Raw genomic sequence first — 17,749 nt, 5'->3', positions numbered from 1 at the left:
AAAAGCATCTATTTTTAAGGCCTGCGCCTAGCTGTGGAAGCACTACAGCTGTATTTTATAGTACTGTTTAAAATAAATCCTAGACTACCCGAGGCAACTCAGATAATCTGTCTGCAAGCTGAAGTACAGCTTTCAACTTTTATAAATGTCAGTGGATAATTTAATGGTGTTTATTTGGAGTTCCCTTTGGTAGTAGCCTTTACTACTTTTTTCTTTTAATAAACTCAGCTTAAAGTATTTAGTCTTTGTGCAATGTTATATGGGCAAGTCTAACAGCATTCTTCCTTGTGTGCTCTACTTAGCATGACTTGCCTCAAATAATCAAAAACCTTTATTAAAAACATAATCTAGAAGATTAATTTTTTGTGCTATGATAGCACTTGATGACACAGCTCCTGGAATATGATCTTGCATATCTCAAAGTTGCCAGGCAGTCACAAAGATTATTCTCTTCCTCTGAAGGAGTACAGCTCTTTTTAGTATAGGGCATGGCTTCCAGTATGGTTTGTTGTAGCTGTGCGAGAACAGCATTGGTTTGGTCACATTAATGACTTGGGTCATCAAATTCTTCATGTATTGCAGGGAAGGTAATGATCATGAGTAGGAATTTGAAGGTGCATGATATGTTAATTTTGCAGATGTTTATGATGATCAATTTCTAGGCATTATGGACACATTGAAGAAATCATGAAAGCAGGCTTCCGAGGAAGTAAGAGAAGGGCATGGAGGTTGGTGTTGCAGAGCAGATGAAGAGTGAAGTTGCTTTTTGGTACTCTGGTGAGGGGTGATAGAGCCATGCAGCAACTGATGGTAACAGATGAGAAAAAGGGAAGTGAGAATTAAGGTTAATGAAAGTAATAAGGTTGAAATATCATTGAAACAAAAACTGTCTTGGTATTTGTACAGTGTTTGGCACGAAGAGACCTAAGGTCTTTTATGTGCTGCTACAGTACAGATATGTGAAATAATTATCTTAAGTATTTTAAAATTCTTGTTAAAAGTGCTAAAGTGGCTGTCATGTTGTTCTGTAAATATTTTCTGTTCTTTATTTCTTCAGTTTTCTTCCTTAATTTCATGTCTACTTTTGCAGTCTGAGGACCTCGAGTTTATTTACATTCTACTTTTATACTCTTTTGCTTTGTTTTGTTTGGCTTCACGTGGAATGTTGTGGACAGTGATGTGAATGATTTGAGATAATAACAGTAGATGAGTAATGGGTGTAAGTATGGGAAACAGTACCAAGGTGATGATTAGAAAGCATGGTAGGAAGAAGAGTATTAACTGCAATAAATTATATCTGCATCTGTATTGAAATCTCCAGTTAATTTAAAAATAAATAAATTTATGTCAGTTAACACAAAGTATTGCAGCAATTATTGTCAAAAATTCTCATGTAGTTGGGGAAGCTAAATACAGTTTTAACTTTAAATTAAACTTCTGTAAGCTCTTAATGCAACTCTCATTTGTAATTGATCTCTCAGAGAACCAGAAGTATGTACATAGTGTTTGTTCTGTCATTTCTTAATACAGTACTCAAGGGAGTGAGATAGACATGATGTTGCCTTTTGCATACAACTCTATTTTTAGTTTAGTATAAATTTCTAGAATAGGAGCTTAATGCAAACTACATTGGCAGTCGAGGAATGGGAATGAACAAGGGTGTGCTAAGTCCTGTGGACCTGTTCTTGTGATTTGGAGATGTAAGCCTTACTTTGTATATCTTTTATAATACTATAATGTCCTTTCACTTTCCAAAAATGACCATGATGGTGGCCATTCTCTTAGCTAGGTAAGTATATCCAAATGATACTTTTTCCAGTCTCTCTCAAATCTTGATTTCAGTTTTCTTATGCTGCTTGTTATTCTGCTAGTCTTTTACATATTTAGGTCCTCTGGCTTTGTGTAAAACAGTAAATGCATCTCCCTTACAGCCCCACAATTAATATTTTATTTCAGATACCAGTTAACATTTCCCTCTTGCACAACTGAAGATATTTGCATGATATTGTCATCATTTATGTAAACTACAAGTCTGATAGCTTTGTGCTGCTGTTGTGGGCATCCTCCTTTATTGGTGAAGAGTTGTCTGTAAACTCTCTTAGTTGAAAGTCCCTGAGCTTTGCTGTAACCTTAGGTTGCACTCTGTGGCATTTCACACTGGGCATAAGCATACTCTGGTTCCACTTTCCAAGGGGCTGTCTCAAGGGTATCCACTGGCTACCTGGCTTTCAGAACCAAACTACCTTCCATTATGTTATGAACAGCTTTTGTGTGTATGATTTACTGAGTGATCATCCATTTCTATATGAATTTCAGTTTTAGTCTTGTTGGTTATTATAATGAATTTCTTAATTTCCTGTCAGGGCAATGTTTTTTGAATGTTTGCAATTCTTACACTAAACTGTAGTTAGAAGGCTTTGTGGTGATTTGGCCATGAGAAGCAGCAGTCTCTGAACATGCATTGAGTTCATTTCCCTTGCCCCAGTTTGTGATTGTGTCAGCTTCATGATAAACCTGATTGGGTAGTTTATTCTCCAAAAGTTGACCTCAAGAGTGAGTGAGTTTTCATCTGGGTTTGTTCCCCAGCATGGCTGTTTGTATCACTTAATGAGTAGCTATGGCAGCAAAAGTGGGGAACTTGCAGCATTAATGAGTGCCTGGGCCCAGAAGGGTGGGAATGCTACTTTTGGTCATGGTACCAGCTTATGCCCACTAATTTTAGTTTAAATACAGCTTTTTAGGGTTTTTTTTAATCTTTCACCAGGAGAGACTTTTTGTCTGTTTCTTTCCTAGGGAAGATGAACTTCTGGGGAAAATGCCTTTAATCCTCAGTGTCTTGAATTTTTGTCCATTCTGTATCTTGATTGATGATATGTAAATACAGTTACTAGCAATGGACAAATGATAGGAATGCCATTTACTTCTGAACAATCTTTAGTGCTTTTAGAACAGCTGAAGAAGATGCAGGCTTAAAATGCAAAATCCTCTAAGTACATGTGCTTGCCTTTTTTGTTTTTTGCTTTTTTTGTTTTTTTTTTTTTTTTAAGAAGAATGAAAACAAGAATTAGAAGTGGTAAGCCACCTGGAAGAAAAAATGAAAACTAAGTTTAGAAAGGCTTTACTCTTTTAGTAGATAGCACTTAGCTTACACTTCTGTGAGCATGGTTGTTTAGTCTGTGGTGTGGTTGTGCTGATGCAGATCTTCACGGGCATGCTTTATATTGCATGTGCGAGTTCTGCTGCGTTTTCTGTACTAAAATAAAATGTTACTACGGCAACTCACACAAGTAATCAGTATGCTTTTTGTTAAAGCGGTGTTAATAAGGCTTTAGACACCTGTTGGATTATGGCTGGTTTTTAACACTGGCCATACAGACAGTCTTCTGTTGTTTTTGGTATCTTGTAGTATGTGTTGTGTACATGAAGTGGGTGAAGAAATAGAGAAACTGTCCCAAGACAGTAATACCATGAGAATTGTTTGAGTTTTCATGACACCCATGCCTGTGGTTTAACCTGAGCTGTTTCAGCGTGTTTGAGTGATGTTTGAAATATAAATGCTTTGTTGTCTTCTAGAGCATGTATATGTAACTCTTTAAAGAGAAACCATGCTTTTTCTTATTGCAAATTGTTTCTGTTGCAGTAAGTTGACTTTTCCTTTAGCATCCAGTATACATATTTTCTTGTTCACAACAAAAGCGTAAACCAATAAACAAAATACAGAACATCACCAGTTGCTGGTTTGTGTGTATTTTTGTACATTACTAATTAGTGCAAAAACTTTGTGCAGTCTTAAGACCTATTTTTATAGTTTTGATATGTCCTCAGCAGTTTTGTCACAATAACAGGCATTTGTTACAACATGCAAACTTTACTTATACATATAAATATTTGAGGTTTGTGTTTAACTGCTCAGAACTATGTAGAACTGGAACAAGAGAGTTTTATTTTTTGTTGATGTTTTCTAGAAATGAAGATTTCTCATTTAAAAAGAAAGTCAATAATGTATTTAATTTCTTGGTCCCTGCTTCTTGCAATATCTTTTGAGTTACTTCTTTTTTTATGAGGTCCATTCGCATAAATATAGTGTATAAACGATAATCTTACTTATATAAGCCTAGACTTATATTATGCTGTTGTCTATGCAGCTATTCTTTTCTGACAGTGTGGTCCCCAAAAAGGCTTTGGTGCTTAAGGAGAAGTGTCACAAGATGAAGATATGCAACCTCAGAAAGTGAGAGGGATGTCAGTGAGAGTCTTTCCAGGAACATTATAGGAATCATAAGCAAAATGGTACAGGAATAAGTTTCAAGCACTATGCAAGATGACTGCCTTTTTTTTTTATCTCTATGTAGAACTGGATTAATCTGAAACCTGGGTTTATCATGTTCAAAATAGTGTTTCCTTGGAAACATTCCATAAAATTAAACTTGTTTTCAATTTGAAATGAAAGACTTTAAACTGTCTATGGCATATTTTGAAACATTTAAATAGAGAAAAATTTAACAGTTTATTTCTTATTGTGATTGTGCAGACAATAAGAATGTTGGATTAGCATATTCCTACAACATTTTCATATGAAGTAACCATATTAAAGATGAAATTTACATACATTTTTAGTGTGCTGTATTTCTGACCTTATAGTACAGTGTCAGTGAAGACAGTGTAGAAAACTACAGAACATTATTCAGACGTTTTATGTCCTTACAAGTCAGTTGTAAAAGCCCTTTAGAAGGTTATTTTGTCTTAAAAGTTCTTACAGATGTTGCAGTTTTTTCTACTTGTAGCCTTTTCTAAAACACAAACTTGACAGTAAACCTAACTGTACCTGTTGTATAGCCTACTTTTTTTTTTCTTTTTTTTTTTTCAAAGTGTTAATTCTACTTTTCTTAGTAGTCAGTGCATTTGAAACATTAGGATGTTTTCAGTTGCCTCTTTTATGGGTATAAACATCTGTGAGCGCTTGGACTCCGGTTCCTTACAGATATTATGGTAACTTAGGTTTTAACACCATATGGTTGAAGATTCTTTCTTTAAACATATAGCACGTAGGTAGTGAGATATCAGGTTGATTATTTACTTTCATCATCACCAAAAGAGCTTGGATTTTAAAGCATTATGTAGCAGTTCCTCAGGTTATGCTGTCTTTAATAGAACAGGTAGGAACAATGAAAGTCTAAAGGAGTTTCACTCTTTGCAGATAGCACTTTGGTAATGCACTGTTGTAGGGAGGCTATTTAAGATATGCTAAATTATTTTACTTGTCTTCACAAATACAGTATAGAATATTTGTTTTGGTTTTTTTTAACTAGAGAAGTGGTTAAGGTTTCTGAGGTACCTGCAATTTGGTATAGTTTTTGAGATTATAATAATAATCTGATATTAATCAGAATTCAGGTTAATTATATTCTGTCCCACCTTCCATGCACCTTCAAGACAGTGGCTAAAAGATCTAACAGAACAGTTTCAAATAAAAATCAGAATTGTGCATATTTTATATGAACTTCCTGTGTGTTTTTCTTTTTCCTTATGATTTAGCAGTCTTCAGTTCTGTACCGTCTCTTGTTGCTATTTTTTCTTTTTGGTTCTGTTTTTTTTATTTCTCACACTTAGTCTATTCAGGCATCCAAGTTAGAAACTTTAGGCTCCAGCAAAAATGTGAATTTAGCTCTTTGACTGGAAAGATGCTTGAGCAGAAAGTAGTTATTGTGAACTGGCTGCTGCTTATACATTTTGCTGCAGAGAATCTTAGGCTTTTTAGTCTGTAGTGGAAAAAAAAAAGGTAGTGCCTGTATTTTTGATATTGACTTTTGCTTTGTGGCAAAAAGTTGAATCTTCAGTGAATTTTAAACTCTGTAGTTTTATAGTATTACTAAGAATTTCTATATGACTTGCAGTTGTGAAATGTAAACCAGAAGATGTGCTAAGATGCTAAAATGGTAATCTTTTTATCTTTAATGAACTGAATAAGAATAAATACAATTTGAAATGGTCCTTAATACCAGTTTGGCTGCACTTGAAATCGGTTTTCAGCCGCAGTATCTTTTTTCAGTCTATCAGGGGTTAATTTCATATATTCTGTGAGTGGGTTTACATGTTGTTTGTAATTTTATGAGCTCCTGTAAGACTTGAGCACTTTAATGAGGTTATGAGTAGCAACCGGTAGGAGTGAAATGCTCAGAGAGAGGAGCTTCTTAATAAAAAGGGTCCCAGGCCACTTCTGTTTGCCTAGGTAAGTGATCCTCCCGCTGCAGTAGCTAAGGATGTTTATGGGTGGGGAGCTGAGGTGGAGGCACCGTCTGCAGGTATGGGGAGAAGTGATGAAGGAGGTGGCATCAGAGCCAAACCATTATTGGCCCTCTCTGGTATCTCAAACCATGCAGTGTCATGTCTGGTTTTGGAAAGTGCTACATGTCACGAGTGAGCGTGCTGCTTCCTGGTGTTGTTGACACCTCTGTTTCCCCAGGGCTGCTGAGGTGGGGTGACATAGTCTAAGTGGACCTGTTCTTCCCGTCTGTGGCTGTCTCCTAGACCAAACCCATTCCTGTGACAGGACAGCAGGAAATGCATCATGAATTGACTGAACAGTCTGGGCCTGCACTGCACCTGGGTGCTAGTATGTCTGCTTGTTGTACTGCCCTGCATTTTCATCTTTAACTGCCCTGGTTTCAGCTGGGATAGGGCTAATTACTTTTTTTTCCTTCTTAGTAGCTAGAATAGTGCTGTATTTTGGATTCGTTATGGAATTTGATATGAGAAGAATGCTGATAATGCACTGATGTTTTTATTTGTTGCTAAGAAATCAAGGACTTTTCAACTTCCCATGTCTTACTAGTGCACAGGGTCGTAAGAGGCTGGGGAGGAGCACAGCCAGAGCAACAGACCCAAACTGGCCAATGGAATATTCCATATCATACAACATCGTGCTCAGTGTATAGATGAGAGTTTACTGGGAAGCTGGCTCTCACTTCTGGGATAGTGGTTTTGCGATCCTCTCTTCTCTGGGATCGCTAGCTGGGAATGGTCTGGGCATTGGTCAGTGTGTGGTGAGCAGTCACATTGTGCATTACTCATTTGTATTTTCTATTATTACTATTATTACTTTTTTTTTCAATTATTAAGTTGGTTTTATCTCAACCTATAAGTCTCCTTCCCTTGCCCCTCTGTTCTTCTGATTCTGAGATGCATGATATGTGAACCTTAAAGAAGCAAACAGGAGGACAGTGTAACTAATTCCTCCCACTGAAGCAAATCTTTTTGTAAATAATGACTCTGGACCTAAATATGGGCTAAGCTTCTTTAAAAACCAAACAAAAAAGTCTCTTTAAGCCAATGAATCTTACAGGTGCCAGGAGAAGAAAAAAATTGCATATAGTGGTTTGGCATAAATATAACTCCTCTTGATGCATCTAAAGCCTATCTGTCATGACACTGTCTTCCCCCTCAGTTTATAGTGTACTGTATCTAGTTGAACATGAGATTAGCTATCCATCAACTAGAACAAATAATAAATTCCCTTAATCGATAAGCCTTTAATTTCACTCACTTACAAACCATGAATTGTAGGCATTCTGTTTTCCTTTTGAAAGACATCTATAGGAAATGTGCTAATTATTTTAAATGTTTTAATCTGATTTTACTTTAGTTTCTATTAATACCAAGTCTGCTTGATGAAATGGTGTTAACATTCCAAGTAGTTGTAAGTGAATCCCAGGGAAGAATATATAGTTTAATGTCTGTTTTACCAAGATGGTGTCAGTGCCTAGTGCCTTCTAGTTGTTGCCAGTGGGTAACAAATCCTTGTTCCCACCTGTATTAAATACAGTGGGTCTCTGTTTACAATTGTTACTAAGGTGGAGGAGGCTCAGAGGATAGGATATCTGAGGGAGAAAAAACAGGTGGTACCAAAATGTTACCAAGATGATGATTTTCTATCTAGTATTTCACATTTTCCTGTAACTTTAATCTCATTTCTGTAAGAATACTGAAATGAAACTTTGATAGGGATGAAGGTTTTTTAATATGACATTGAAGGGCTTTTTGCAGTTGGTGGAGTTAACTTTTAAGTTATCTAAATTTACTTTTTAATATAAATCTCCTTTCTCTAACAAATTCTCCTTAACAGGAGACTTTAAATAGTAGATGTTCAGTCTTTTTGTGAGAATCCTTCATGCCTCAAACTCTCCAGACTATGCTAATAACAATTCTGCCTTTATTTAAGACAAAATCAAGGCTTTTCCACTTGTTGCTTTCACTTGTAATTGTTTTGTTGACTCTGCTGCTGCAGTGATGCCTCTAATGTAATTAGCAATACAGCAAAGACTAATCCTTTTGTTTGTTGCCCTTTGCTTCAGCTTTTCAGTATCTCTAAATGTAATATCTGCTATATGGTTCTGAGGTTCCATTTCATGCTGGTATGTTGGAAGGGGAGGAAGATGGTACCATACTTTAGATTATCAGAGGAATGCTTTGTAAATATCAAATGTAGAAGCAGGTAAGGTAATTGTTGGAAGTGATTGATAGAAAAAGCAGGAAGCCCAGCACACAATGAAGTATGTGACTTCTGAGATTTGCTGCTCAGTTTCGTTCTATGTGAGATGTATTTAAAATAGCAGATTAACCTGTACTTCCTAGTACAATAGTGGCTTAAAAATTGCATTGTAGAGATGGGAATACAGAGGTCATGTTTGTTGACTTAAATTATTTTCAAATTGACATGAGTGAATATTTTTTTTCCAAACCATTTATTATTTCATGACAAATCTACGCTAACAAATTTGAACTAGTGTCAAAATGATCTGAATGTTTTGATAAACTAGGAAATGTCAGGTGATTTTTCTTTAGTTGATGGTGGTTTATTTTGGGCAGAGGGGAATTGGTGAAAGCTTAGCTTTTCATTATGCTGTTTTTCTTTTGGGTTCCTGTCATCTTGGTCATGAAATTACTTTTGCTTAAGAAACAGAATAATACTGTAATTTGGGGGTGGGGAGATTTTTCATTTCAACTTTCTAGTACTTAGTATTTACAATTGTACTGGACACTGACCATTAAAACCACATTTTGTAAAGCTGACTTTTGGACTTTATTGACCTAGCCTTAAGTTGTTTAGATGTAAGACTACTGGTTAGTATAGTAAAAATATTCTTCCTCTTTAGTTTGCCAATGGATTGCCCACAGCTAAGTAACACTGCTGGTAAATTTCTAAAGATAGTATTATGCTCTGTGATCCAGGCCTTTCATGTTTTAGTGGGATCTTTTTGTAACTGCTGTGCAAGGGGGCACTTTACTTGTGAAAGACTACGGAGTTTTGTATGTATTTTATAAAATTACTCATTTCAGATTGTCTGCAAAACATGATGAGGTATGTTGAAGATTATTAAATTGGTCTGTGTATAGCTTTACCCCTAATTTGAAAATAAGGCATGACCTTTGACTTTTTTCATTCATGCTTCAAACTTCATGGTTAATATCAGTTAAAATCATCAATAAGCCAGGGTGCCTAAAAGAATAAAACTATCCTTACCTCCTGTAGAAACAGAATCTGTCTGTATCAAACCATATATGCTAGGAATTACTTTTCAGCTCCCTTGCTGTTATTATATGACCTCTCAGCAGCTTAATTGGTATCTTATTAATCAGCACAGTGTTTCTTGACAATATCCCACATATATGTATTTTTACAAGAGACGGATACATTTTTTTTTTGTTCTTTCATTTTTACAGTTACATGGGAATTGGGCTTTCAGCACAGGGTGTGAACATGAACAGACTACCAGGTATGTTTCAGTATTTACTACATTTGATAAGTTACTTACCTTGGTTAATTGTATTTTTTGAAGTATGCTTGACCTTGAAGGGAAGCTTCTGGCAAGCAACAGGCAGTGTAGCATGACATGTCTGTGTTGTATCTGTTATCTGAATTATATAAAGCTTGAAGCTAAAAAGTTTTGCTTTTACTGTACACTCGCTCCTGTACTACTTCCCTCTACTCTTAGTGTTATTTATAATGTTATGCAAATACTTTTTAGCAAACAAATACACTTTAAAATTTTCATCATGTTTCCTGATAAAAATGAAGCTATAGATTTCCTTGCTCTTTAAACTGAATTTCTAGCAATAAAGATGAGCTACTATGGTAAAAGCTTTCTGTCAAATATGGAATGAGCTCTCCTACTGTCAGTTTACCTACTGTTACCTTTTCAACCTTAATATTTAAGGGTGTATAGCATACTTTTAAGTTTTGACTGTTATATATGTGCATGGTCAGAGACAATCTTGTTAACATTGTCTGCAGTACCTCTGTATGATATTTAAAGGGGAGCGTGTGTGTTGGTTTTTAATAGCTGTTTAAATGTGTTTTTTAAAAAAAACAAACCAAAACACCATTTAAAAAATCACCAAAAACCCCAACTGTGTTTTTGAAATTGTTGCCATTAGCCAACTATAAAATCATGTTGAAATGACCTCAGAGTATCTGTATTTTCTTTATTTTGCATTGTTGCTTTCTCACTCATATGCTCTCATAGAGGTCCTTATGATCACAGCAAGCCCCAGTTACACTGGGATCCCAGCTAAGGGTGATGAATTATTAGTGGGTGGCATTAAGTTTATTTTGAGTATGATTGAGAATGCATAGCAAATAATTATCAAAGATAGTACTAATCAATGTAACTGCAGTCATTTTGGGTATTTCATTTGCCAAGCAATGCTTAATGTGGTGCTAGCTGAAGCTACTGATCATACGGATTAAAGACCTAAATGTGGAAAATACTTTCAAATTAACCTGTTAGGCAGCAGCTTGACAGAAGAAGAATAAACCCACAACCTTTTACTCTTTAAAAGTAATTTGAGTTGTCAGGGTAACTTCTTAGAGTTAGAATATATGTGTGTGTGTGTGTGTGTGTGTGTGTGTATATATATATATGTATATATATATATATATATATATGAGAATATATGAAATCTGGTGATTTGTGTTAAAGATCATGCTATATATTATTTTGATTAGGCATTTAATAGATCAGTTAGGAGTATTTTGTGGTGCCTGAAAGTTTACTCCTTTTCTATGTGTTTTTGTTTAATATTGAATTGCAGAGAGTGTGGACAGGTATTTTTAAAATGAGCTCAGACTAAAATTGCTTGCTATGAATTTCATTGAGTAGTGTAACAACAATATGAAGCTTCTTAACTGGTTCTGCAGCTTCTTCACCTGCAAAATTAGCACATAATTGCATACATAACAATTTGCCTACTGGCTGTGATTTTCACCTGTATTTAATTTTTTTTTCTTCTTTTTTTAATTTTTAGGGGCAGAAATGCTAGTGACACTGTAGTTTGGAGATTCTGCTATTACGCAGAGACTGCTTGCTGCTGAATAGTCATTGAGAATAATCAGAAGTAGAAATGTGTTTCCCCAGAGATACATGTTTGGGTTTTAGCCAGGAAGAATTTGATTATGACATATGGTAGCAATAGTTTTGCAAGATGAAAGGGAGAACAGGAGAATCTTCACTGCTTTACTGGGACATGCCAGATCTGCATATAGCTTTTCAAATTTCAACGTTGTAGCTGATTATATTTTTGGTGTTGATGATTTTGTGTGTTCACTTAAAGAGAAAAATGTGTTACCTGAATTTATATGACCTGTTAACATACTACAAATGGTATTGCCTGTTCAGCCATTTTAATAAAGTAAGTTGTCATTATTTAAAATTAAACAGATTTGTAAGATAAATACAAAATCTTAGAAAGCAGAAAGCTGAGCATAGTAATTAACCATATTAACCTGTTTAGAATATACCAACTTTGCATAGCGTTTCCATTATTTCATAATAAAGGAAACAAATAAATTGCAAATGCTTTTGTTCTCTAGGTTGGGATAAACATTCATATGGTTACCATGGAGATGATGGACATTCATTTTGTTCCTCTGGAACCGGACAACCCTATGGCCCAACGTTTACTACGGGTGATGTCATCGGTTGTTGTGTCAACCTTATCAATAATACCTGCTTCTACACAAAGAATGGACACAGCTTGGGTATGGAGAAACGTTATCTTTAATGATAACATTATGTCTGTAAGTCTGTTGTAAATCTGAAACTCTCTTCATGTCAGGAGCAAAGTGTTTGAATAGTCTCATAATCTATGAATTAATTGAAGAACTGGGAAGAATCATTTCTTGTGTGCCACTTGCACTGACATGCCTCGTGAATTTGGAAAGATTTGTCACGGCATCTCATTCCCCAGGACCTGCATTTATGAACTCCACTACTAAAGCCACAAATAATACTTGATGTTTGCAAGGTAGTATGTAATAAGAGAATTGGGGAAATGGAGAATGGATATAGCTAAAATTCATTGCTGCTGTGTGGGGGACACCTAGCATTCACTAAAACCTGACGTTGGATGCGTGTTATTTTGAACATACGTTGGAGAACAGTGCCTTTTAGATTCCCAGGCTGGAGTCATGCATAGTTGAGCTAAAGCCATGAACCATACAAGTTATGCTAAAATTAAGTCCATTAAATTCTCATGGTAAATTTTAGTATTATGCAACACTGTGAGACAATTTCTGAGTTTGAAGATGTCAGGAGGAGGTAGAGTTAAAATTTTTCATGCGATATGCATAATAATTCAGTTACTTAATGCGATTTAATGAGCCAATACACAGAGTATAAAGAGAGAATTAAAAAAGATCTGCTTTTTTGAGAGGGCAAGGGCTTCAGAGGAGATCGAGGAATTGTGCTGAGGGGAGTAGGAAGTTTCGAAGGATAAAGCTCAGAAAGAAGAAATGAGGTTTTTGTCATGGGTATCAGAGTGATAAGAAAGAGAGGGGCTAGCTTGAAATGAAGCAAGAGGTTATTGAGATAGGGACTCTTGAAGTGCCTGTTCTGTTTTCTCACATTGCCAAACATGTGGAAAGTTTGGAAAGTAGTAAGGGGAAGGACATGGTTTAAATTCTTCTCCTTGTCTCTCAGCACAAGACTGCCTGTTTGTTTGCTCAGGCCCTGAGCAAAGAGATCTAACAAATTTTCCTGCCCCTGCTCAGAGCAGGGCTTAGATGCCTCCAGAGGTCAATTCCAAATAATCCCTTCTGTGATTCTGTTCTATCATGACTTAATATTTCTTCTAAATTGAATGAGTCTATATAACCTTGACACCTGTGGCAGAGGGACACTTGAACCATGTGCTGTGTAGTTGTTTCTTTTGGCCCTGTTTTAGGGTATATGTAAAATGGAAGATAACAGGCTCATGTTATGTTTACCCTAGTATTTATCTGGGTTAAAACTGAGAAGGGTAGTCTTACCGTATTGCCTTTTTGGAACTAGTAATAGTGTGTCTGCAGGTAAGTTGGATCAGATTGTTGATGAACTAAGGAGACACTGGTTTTCTGACCACCCTTATGGTCACATGCATGGAAGAGCTAAGAGGGGAGGAGCAGAACCTTCTCTTTCAGTGAAGTCTTAAAGCAGACTGGATTAGGCCAACTGTGAAACAACACTCCAAGTGATTAAAATCTGTTTAAAGAGAAGAACAGAATGGCACAGGTGAGGAGAGGCTAGTAGAATGTCATCTGTCATAGACAGAGCCCTACAAACACTTTATGGGTTTCGGAAAGAAACCTGACAGCTGTTCTGCTGTTGTGGGCTTTGCTATCTTGAATTTCTAACTGAGGAAAATTGATTCTGTGTTTATGGGAAAAAGATATTAGAAATTTTGGCTGTCCTGCTGAGTTGTAGCTGCCAGTTGTCCAGAATTCCTTTGCAATTGTGACTTGGAGGACATTTGTATTTCTTCTCTGGGCCACAGATGCAGTCTAGCATATTGGAAATCTCTGGCTCCGCCTGGGATTTGACGCTACAAAAAGGGCTAAGTGATTATTTATGCAAGTATGAAATCCTGCATTGAAAAAAAACACACACCCACCCCAAAACCTTAATACCTACATGTTACTCCATCATTTATGATTTCTCTCTCTTGCCTACTGCCATGGTTATTTTGGAAAAGGGCGAGTTGGATGTCAAAATGTGCCAAACAGGAAGTGGTAATAGCTTAGAAAAAGTCAGGGGGTGGACAGGTAAAAAATAGATAGCTTGGGATGTGATGGGAGGAAACACATTCGCTCTGTATGTTACTTGTTTGTATCAAAGATGTGAGTAAAGAATCCAGATGTTCTTCAGATTTCAAATCTTGGTGAAGAATGGAGATGGAAAGCAGGGGTAGGATTTAGGACAAAAGGTTAAAAGCTTGTGTTTTAATCTTAAATTTGAAAAGGCAGTGATACAAAATAAATTTAAAGTTTGAAGGGGTGAGTCAATTTGAATCATTATGAACTTGTAAAAAAAAAAAAAAATCAAAAAATACCCGCAACAAAAAAAGGAAATAATGAAATACTCTTATCATTTGGCTGTCAGGAGATTTCCTGATACTTATTTTTTAACTGAAAGCTTCTCTTTCTCCTCCCCCTCCTGCCAATTGCATGAAGTTCTGAAGTGTATAGAGGTCAGATTTTCCTATAATCCTGGAGACAGCAAAATCACTGCCTTGGTTTTATGGGTAGATGGATGCTTGTAATTATGTAACAAGATGTTAAGCTATTCTGTTTGAAAACCAAAAGACCCTGGTGTGGATTAGAGTGAAGCATTTACTAGGCTGGCTTGGACTACTATAGGCATGTGCTGCTCAAGTAAAGATAATGTATACTTAAAAGAAAAGTAATAGCAAACAAGACAGGATACCATTAAATCTTGATGTTGCAGCATTGAGACATGCAAGTGCAAAATTATCTTCAGATATACTTTTTTTCTCTTCATTTTAATCTCTAGCCAGAATCTTCATACTTTCGAGTCTACATATCTATCTGTATGATGGTTGCTGAATCTTACCCTTGTTTTGAAATTTTGGATGCAAATTGAGTACTTTTGAATGACAGTTAACTTTTTGCCAAATACTTCCCTTTATTACTGAAGCACATCAGTTGTGTCTGAGTGTCGTGGATGTGACCATACTTATGTCTGAGGTGGTTTGGGTGAGTTTTATGAACATACAATGATACACTTTAAGAAAATGAACCTAGAATCGAGGCATATGGAAAGTAATCTTAATTTTCTCTTCGTTACAGGCATCGCTTTCACAGATTTACCGGTAAGATAAGTGAATTTTCAAACAGCTTTCCTTTGTATTTATAAACAGATGTTTCAGATGTAACTTACATTTACATTATGCTTCTTGGAAATACAATTATTATCTCCTTAACCATTTTGCTATCAGATATTTCTCCTCATCATTTCAGTGGTGATTTGTTAATTGAAGGAAAAAGTTTTTTTGTTTTTAGACTGTTCCTTACAGGGGTTTTCCTTTTCAGGTTTTTAACAGTCAATTCTAATAGAAGTTTAGCAGAAAGTCATGCATACAAGGAGTGACTACGTACTTTGACACATGCAAGCCTTACGTACAAATTTAAAGCTGCATTAAACACCAACATGGTGCATGTGTGTACAGCTGTGTATCATCTGTAGGAAGGCTGGCTACTCAAGACATGGTCACTGTAACTCATGCTTGATGTCTGATTTTCAGAAACTTTCTCTATACTGTTCACTCCACAAGATCAAACATACAGAAGTATTTTTTAAGAAAGCTGCAGATATCTGAAGTCTTCTAGCTTTTCAGTCAATTAAATTGAACTCCTTAAAATAATTATAAATGTGCTCCCTGTGCTACTGGTACAGACATGATACTTGCACTTTGTTTTTTTCTCATCCATTTCTGATTTAATCTGGTTAGGGTTCAGTGTGTGATGCACTTTCATCTGGCCACCTAGTCTTTTTGCTATGGCCTTAGGAGGCAAGGACAGATATTAAGGAAACATAAAGTTAATAACCCAGGGCACCTTTCAGCCCAGCCCCAAGGTTGGGTGCTTTGTGTAGGAAACACTGCCACTGTCCCCAATCTGTGGGATGCCAGCAGGTCTCCTTGCCGGCACGTGGTACCAGCACAGAAAAACTGATGCTGTAATGTGAAGTTTGAAGCTGGAACCCCCTCCTCATTAGAATCAATTGTTTTTGTCTCATTAAAGACTTGAGACTTGTGCTTTGTTGATTAGTTTAGACTAGGTAACACTATGAGTAAGGTTTACTTAAAAAATAAATAAATAAGGTGGGGTGGCTGGAAATGGGGGCAAGAATGGCCTGGGCATGGTTTTAACAACCAGAGTATTTTTCTTCCATGTTGTTGGGCTCGCTTGGTGTCAGTGTTCTTATTGACTTGCATGTAGATAACTTTGTACTGGTAGCTTTAATGTATTTAGCATATAGTTCTGTAGATCAGCATACCATTGTACCATACCACCATTGACTGCAGTGTAAATATGATGTAGGTATGTTTATGAATTTAAAAAATCATCAACAATACTCCACCCACCAAAAATCCCAACTAATGGCATTGCCGTTGCTGAGATGCTAGTTGCTTTTAAGAAAGTTACTTTAATCCCCACAGGCAGATTTTACCTCTTCTCATATTTGGCGTATTTCAAATTTGCATGGAGACCTAATCTCTAAGCATAAATTAAACTGAGACAACAATAAATGCTTTAAAGTCTTTTTCTAGATACAAGTCCAGGAATTCACGAGAACTTCAATGCACTGTTACAGTTCTTTTTAGGCGCTACACTTGGACTTTGAGGCTAATGAGTTCTCTATCCTGTCAGTTCTTACCACTAAAATTCAGCGATGTTTTAACTATTTCACCCCAAAAGGAAAATGGTCCACTTTGTAAGTTTAATTTTTGTTCTCTTTTTAAAAGAAACTTTAATCCTGGTCTTTAAAAATAATTTAAAAATTGGTTTTTAATATTTTGTAAAATTGAAACCAAAAGTTGTAAATTCTAGCGCAATTTAAGAAGTGCATTTTCTGACTAGAAAGAGAATGATCAGTAAGGCTTTCTTACTTCAAAATAAAAAGATTATGACCACTGGGAATAAAATTAATCAGTCATATTACTCGATTGGTAGAAGTTGCTTTAACTGCTGGACAGATGATCCAGAGGTATTTGCTGTTTCACACTACTAGTAGCAGTGGGGATATTATTACAGAGAGAAAAAAAAAAGTGAGAGATTTAGAATAAGAGGAAAAAACTAACTAAAAAATTTCTTGCAGCCAAACTTGTACCCTACAGTAGGGCTTCAAACACCAGGAGAGGTTGTGGACGCTAATTTTGGACAACACCCATTTGTATTTGATATTGAAGACTATATGCGGGAATGGAGAACCAAAATTCAAGCACAGATTGACAGATTTCCGATAGGAGATCGGGAAGGAGAGTGGCAAACAATGATTCAGAAGTAAGATTTTTAATATTGTTCATTCAAAGAAAAAAAGCTAATAATTGCATGATTTCAGATTCTCTTGTGCAGAAAATTACAGATGGTATTGAAAACTAGTTCAAATAGCGTTGTTAATAGTTTTGATAAACATGTATAAAATTGTGTGAAGATGTTTGAGGAAGAGTTATCTACATCATTAATAAATAGGAGTTTATGATGATGAATGTAAGCCCTTCCATTCTGATTTGATGGAGTTTAAAAAAAATGCCATGGTTGTAATGGGCAGTTTAAATACTTCGGGCTCTGGAAATTTCCCTTCATGTTCTCAGTCTTCAGCATGCCAGGTTAACTTGTGGCTCCTTAGTATCTCACTTGGAAAAATGGTGGTTGTGGCTTTGCTTTTTTATTTCTTCAGTGAAAACAAAAAAT

The 17,749-nt window shown here is 36.0% G+C and overlaps 1 protein-coding gene across 2 annotated transcripts in view; it reads left to right on the top strand.

The window, feature by feature from the left end:
• RANBP9 (RAN binding protein 9) overlaps positions 1-17,749 on the top strand; it is a 31,995-nt gene that overhangs the window by 2,383 nt on the left and 11,863 nt on the right. For both annotated transcript variants that reach the window (XM_026841877.1, XM_026841876.1), the window contains exons 2-5: positions 9,721-9,773; positions 11,870-12,037; positions 15,122-15,144; positions 17,154-17,338. In XM_026841877.1, the coding sequence (XP_026697678.1) occupies positions 9,725-9,773; positions 11,870-12,037; positions 15,122-15,144; positions 17,154-17,338 (425 nt within the window). In that variant the 5' untranslated portion in view covers positions 9,721-9,724. The remainder of the gene's footprint in view (positions 1-9,720; positions 9,774-11,869; positions 12,038-15,121; positions 15,145-17,153; positions 17,339-17,749) is intronic.

The sequence above is a fragment of the Athene cunicularia genome, assembly GCF_003259725.1.
Source record: "Athene cunicularia isolate RWA chromosome 2 unlocalized genomic scaffold, athCun1 chr2_part1, whole genome shotgun sequence".
Lineage (NCBI taxonomy): Eukaryota > Metazoa > Chordata > Aves > Strigiformes > Strigidae > Athene > Athene cunicularia.
This window is presented reverse-complemented; position numbering and strand designations above follow the sequence as displayed.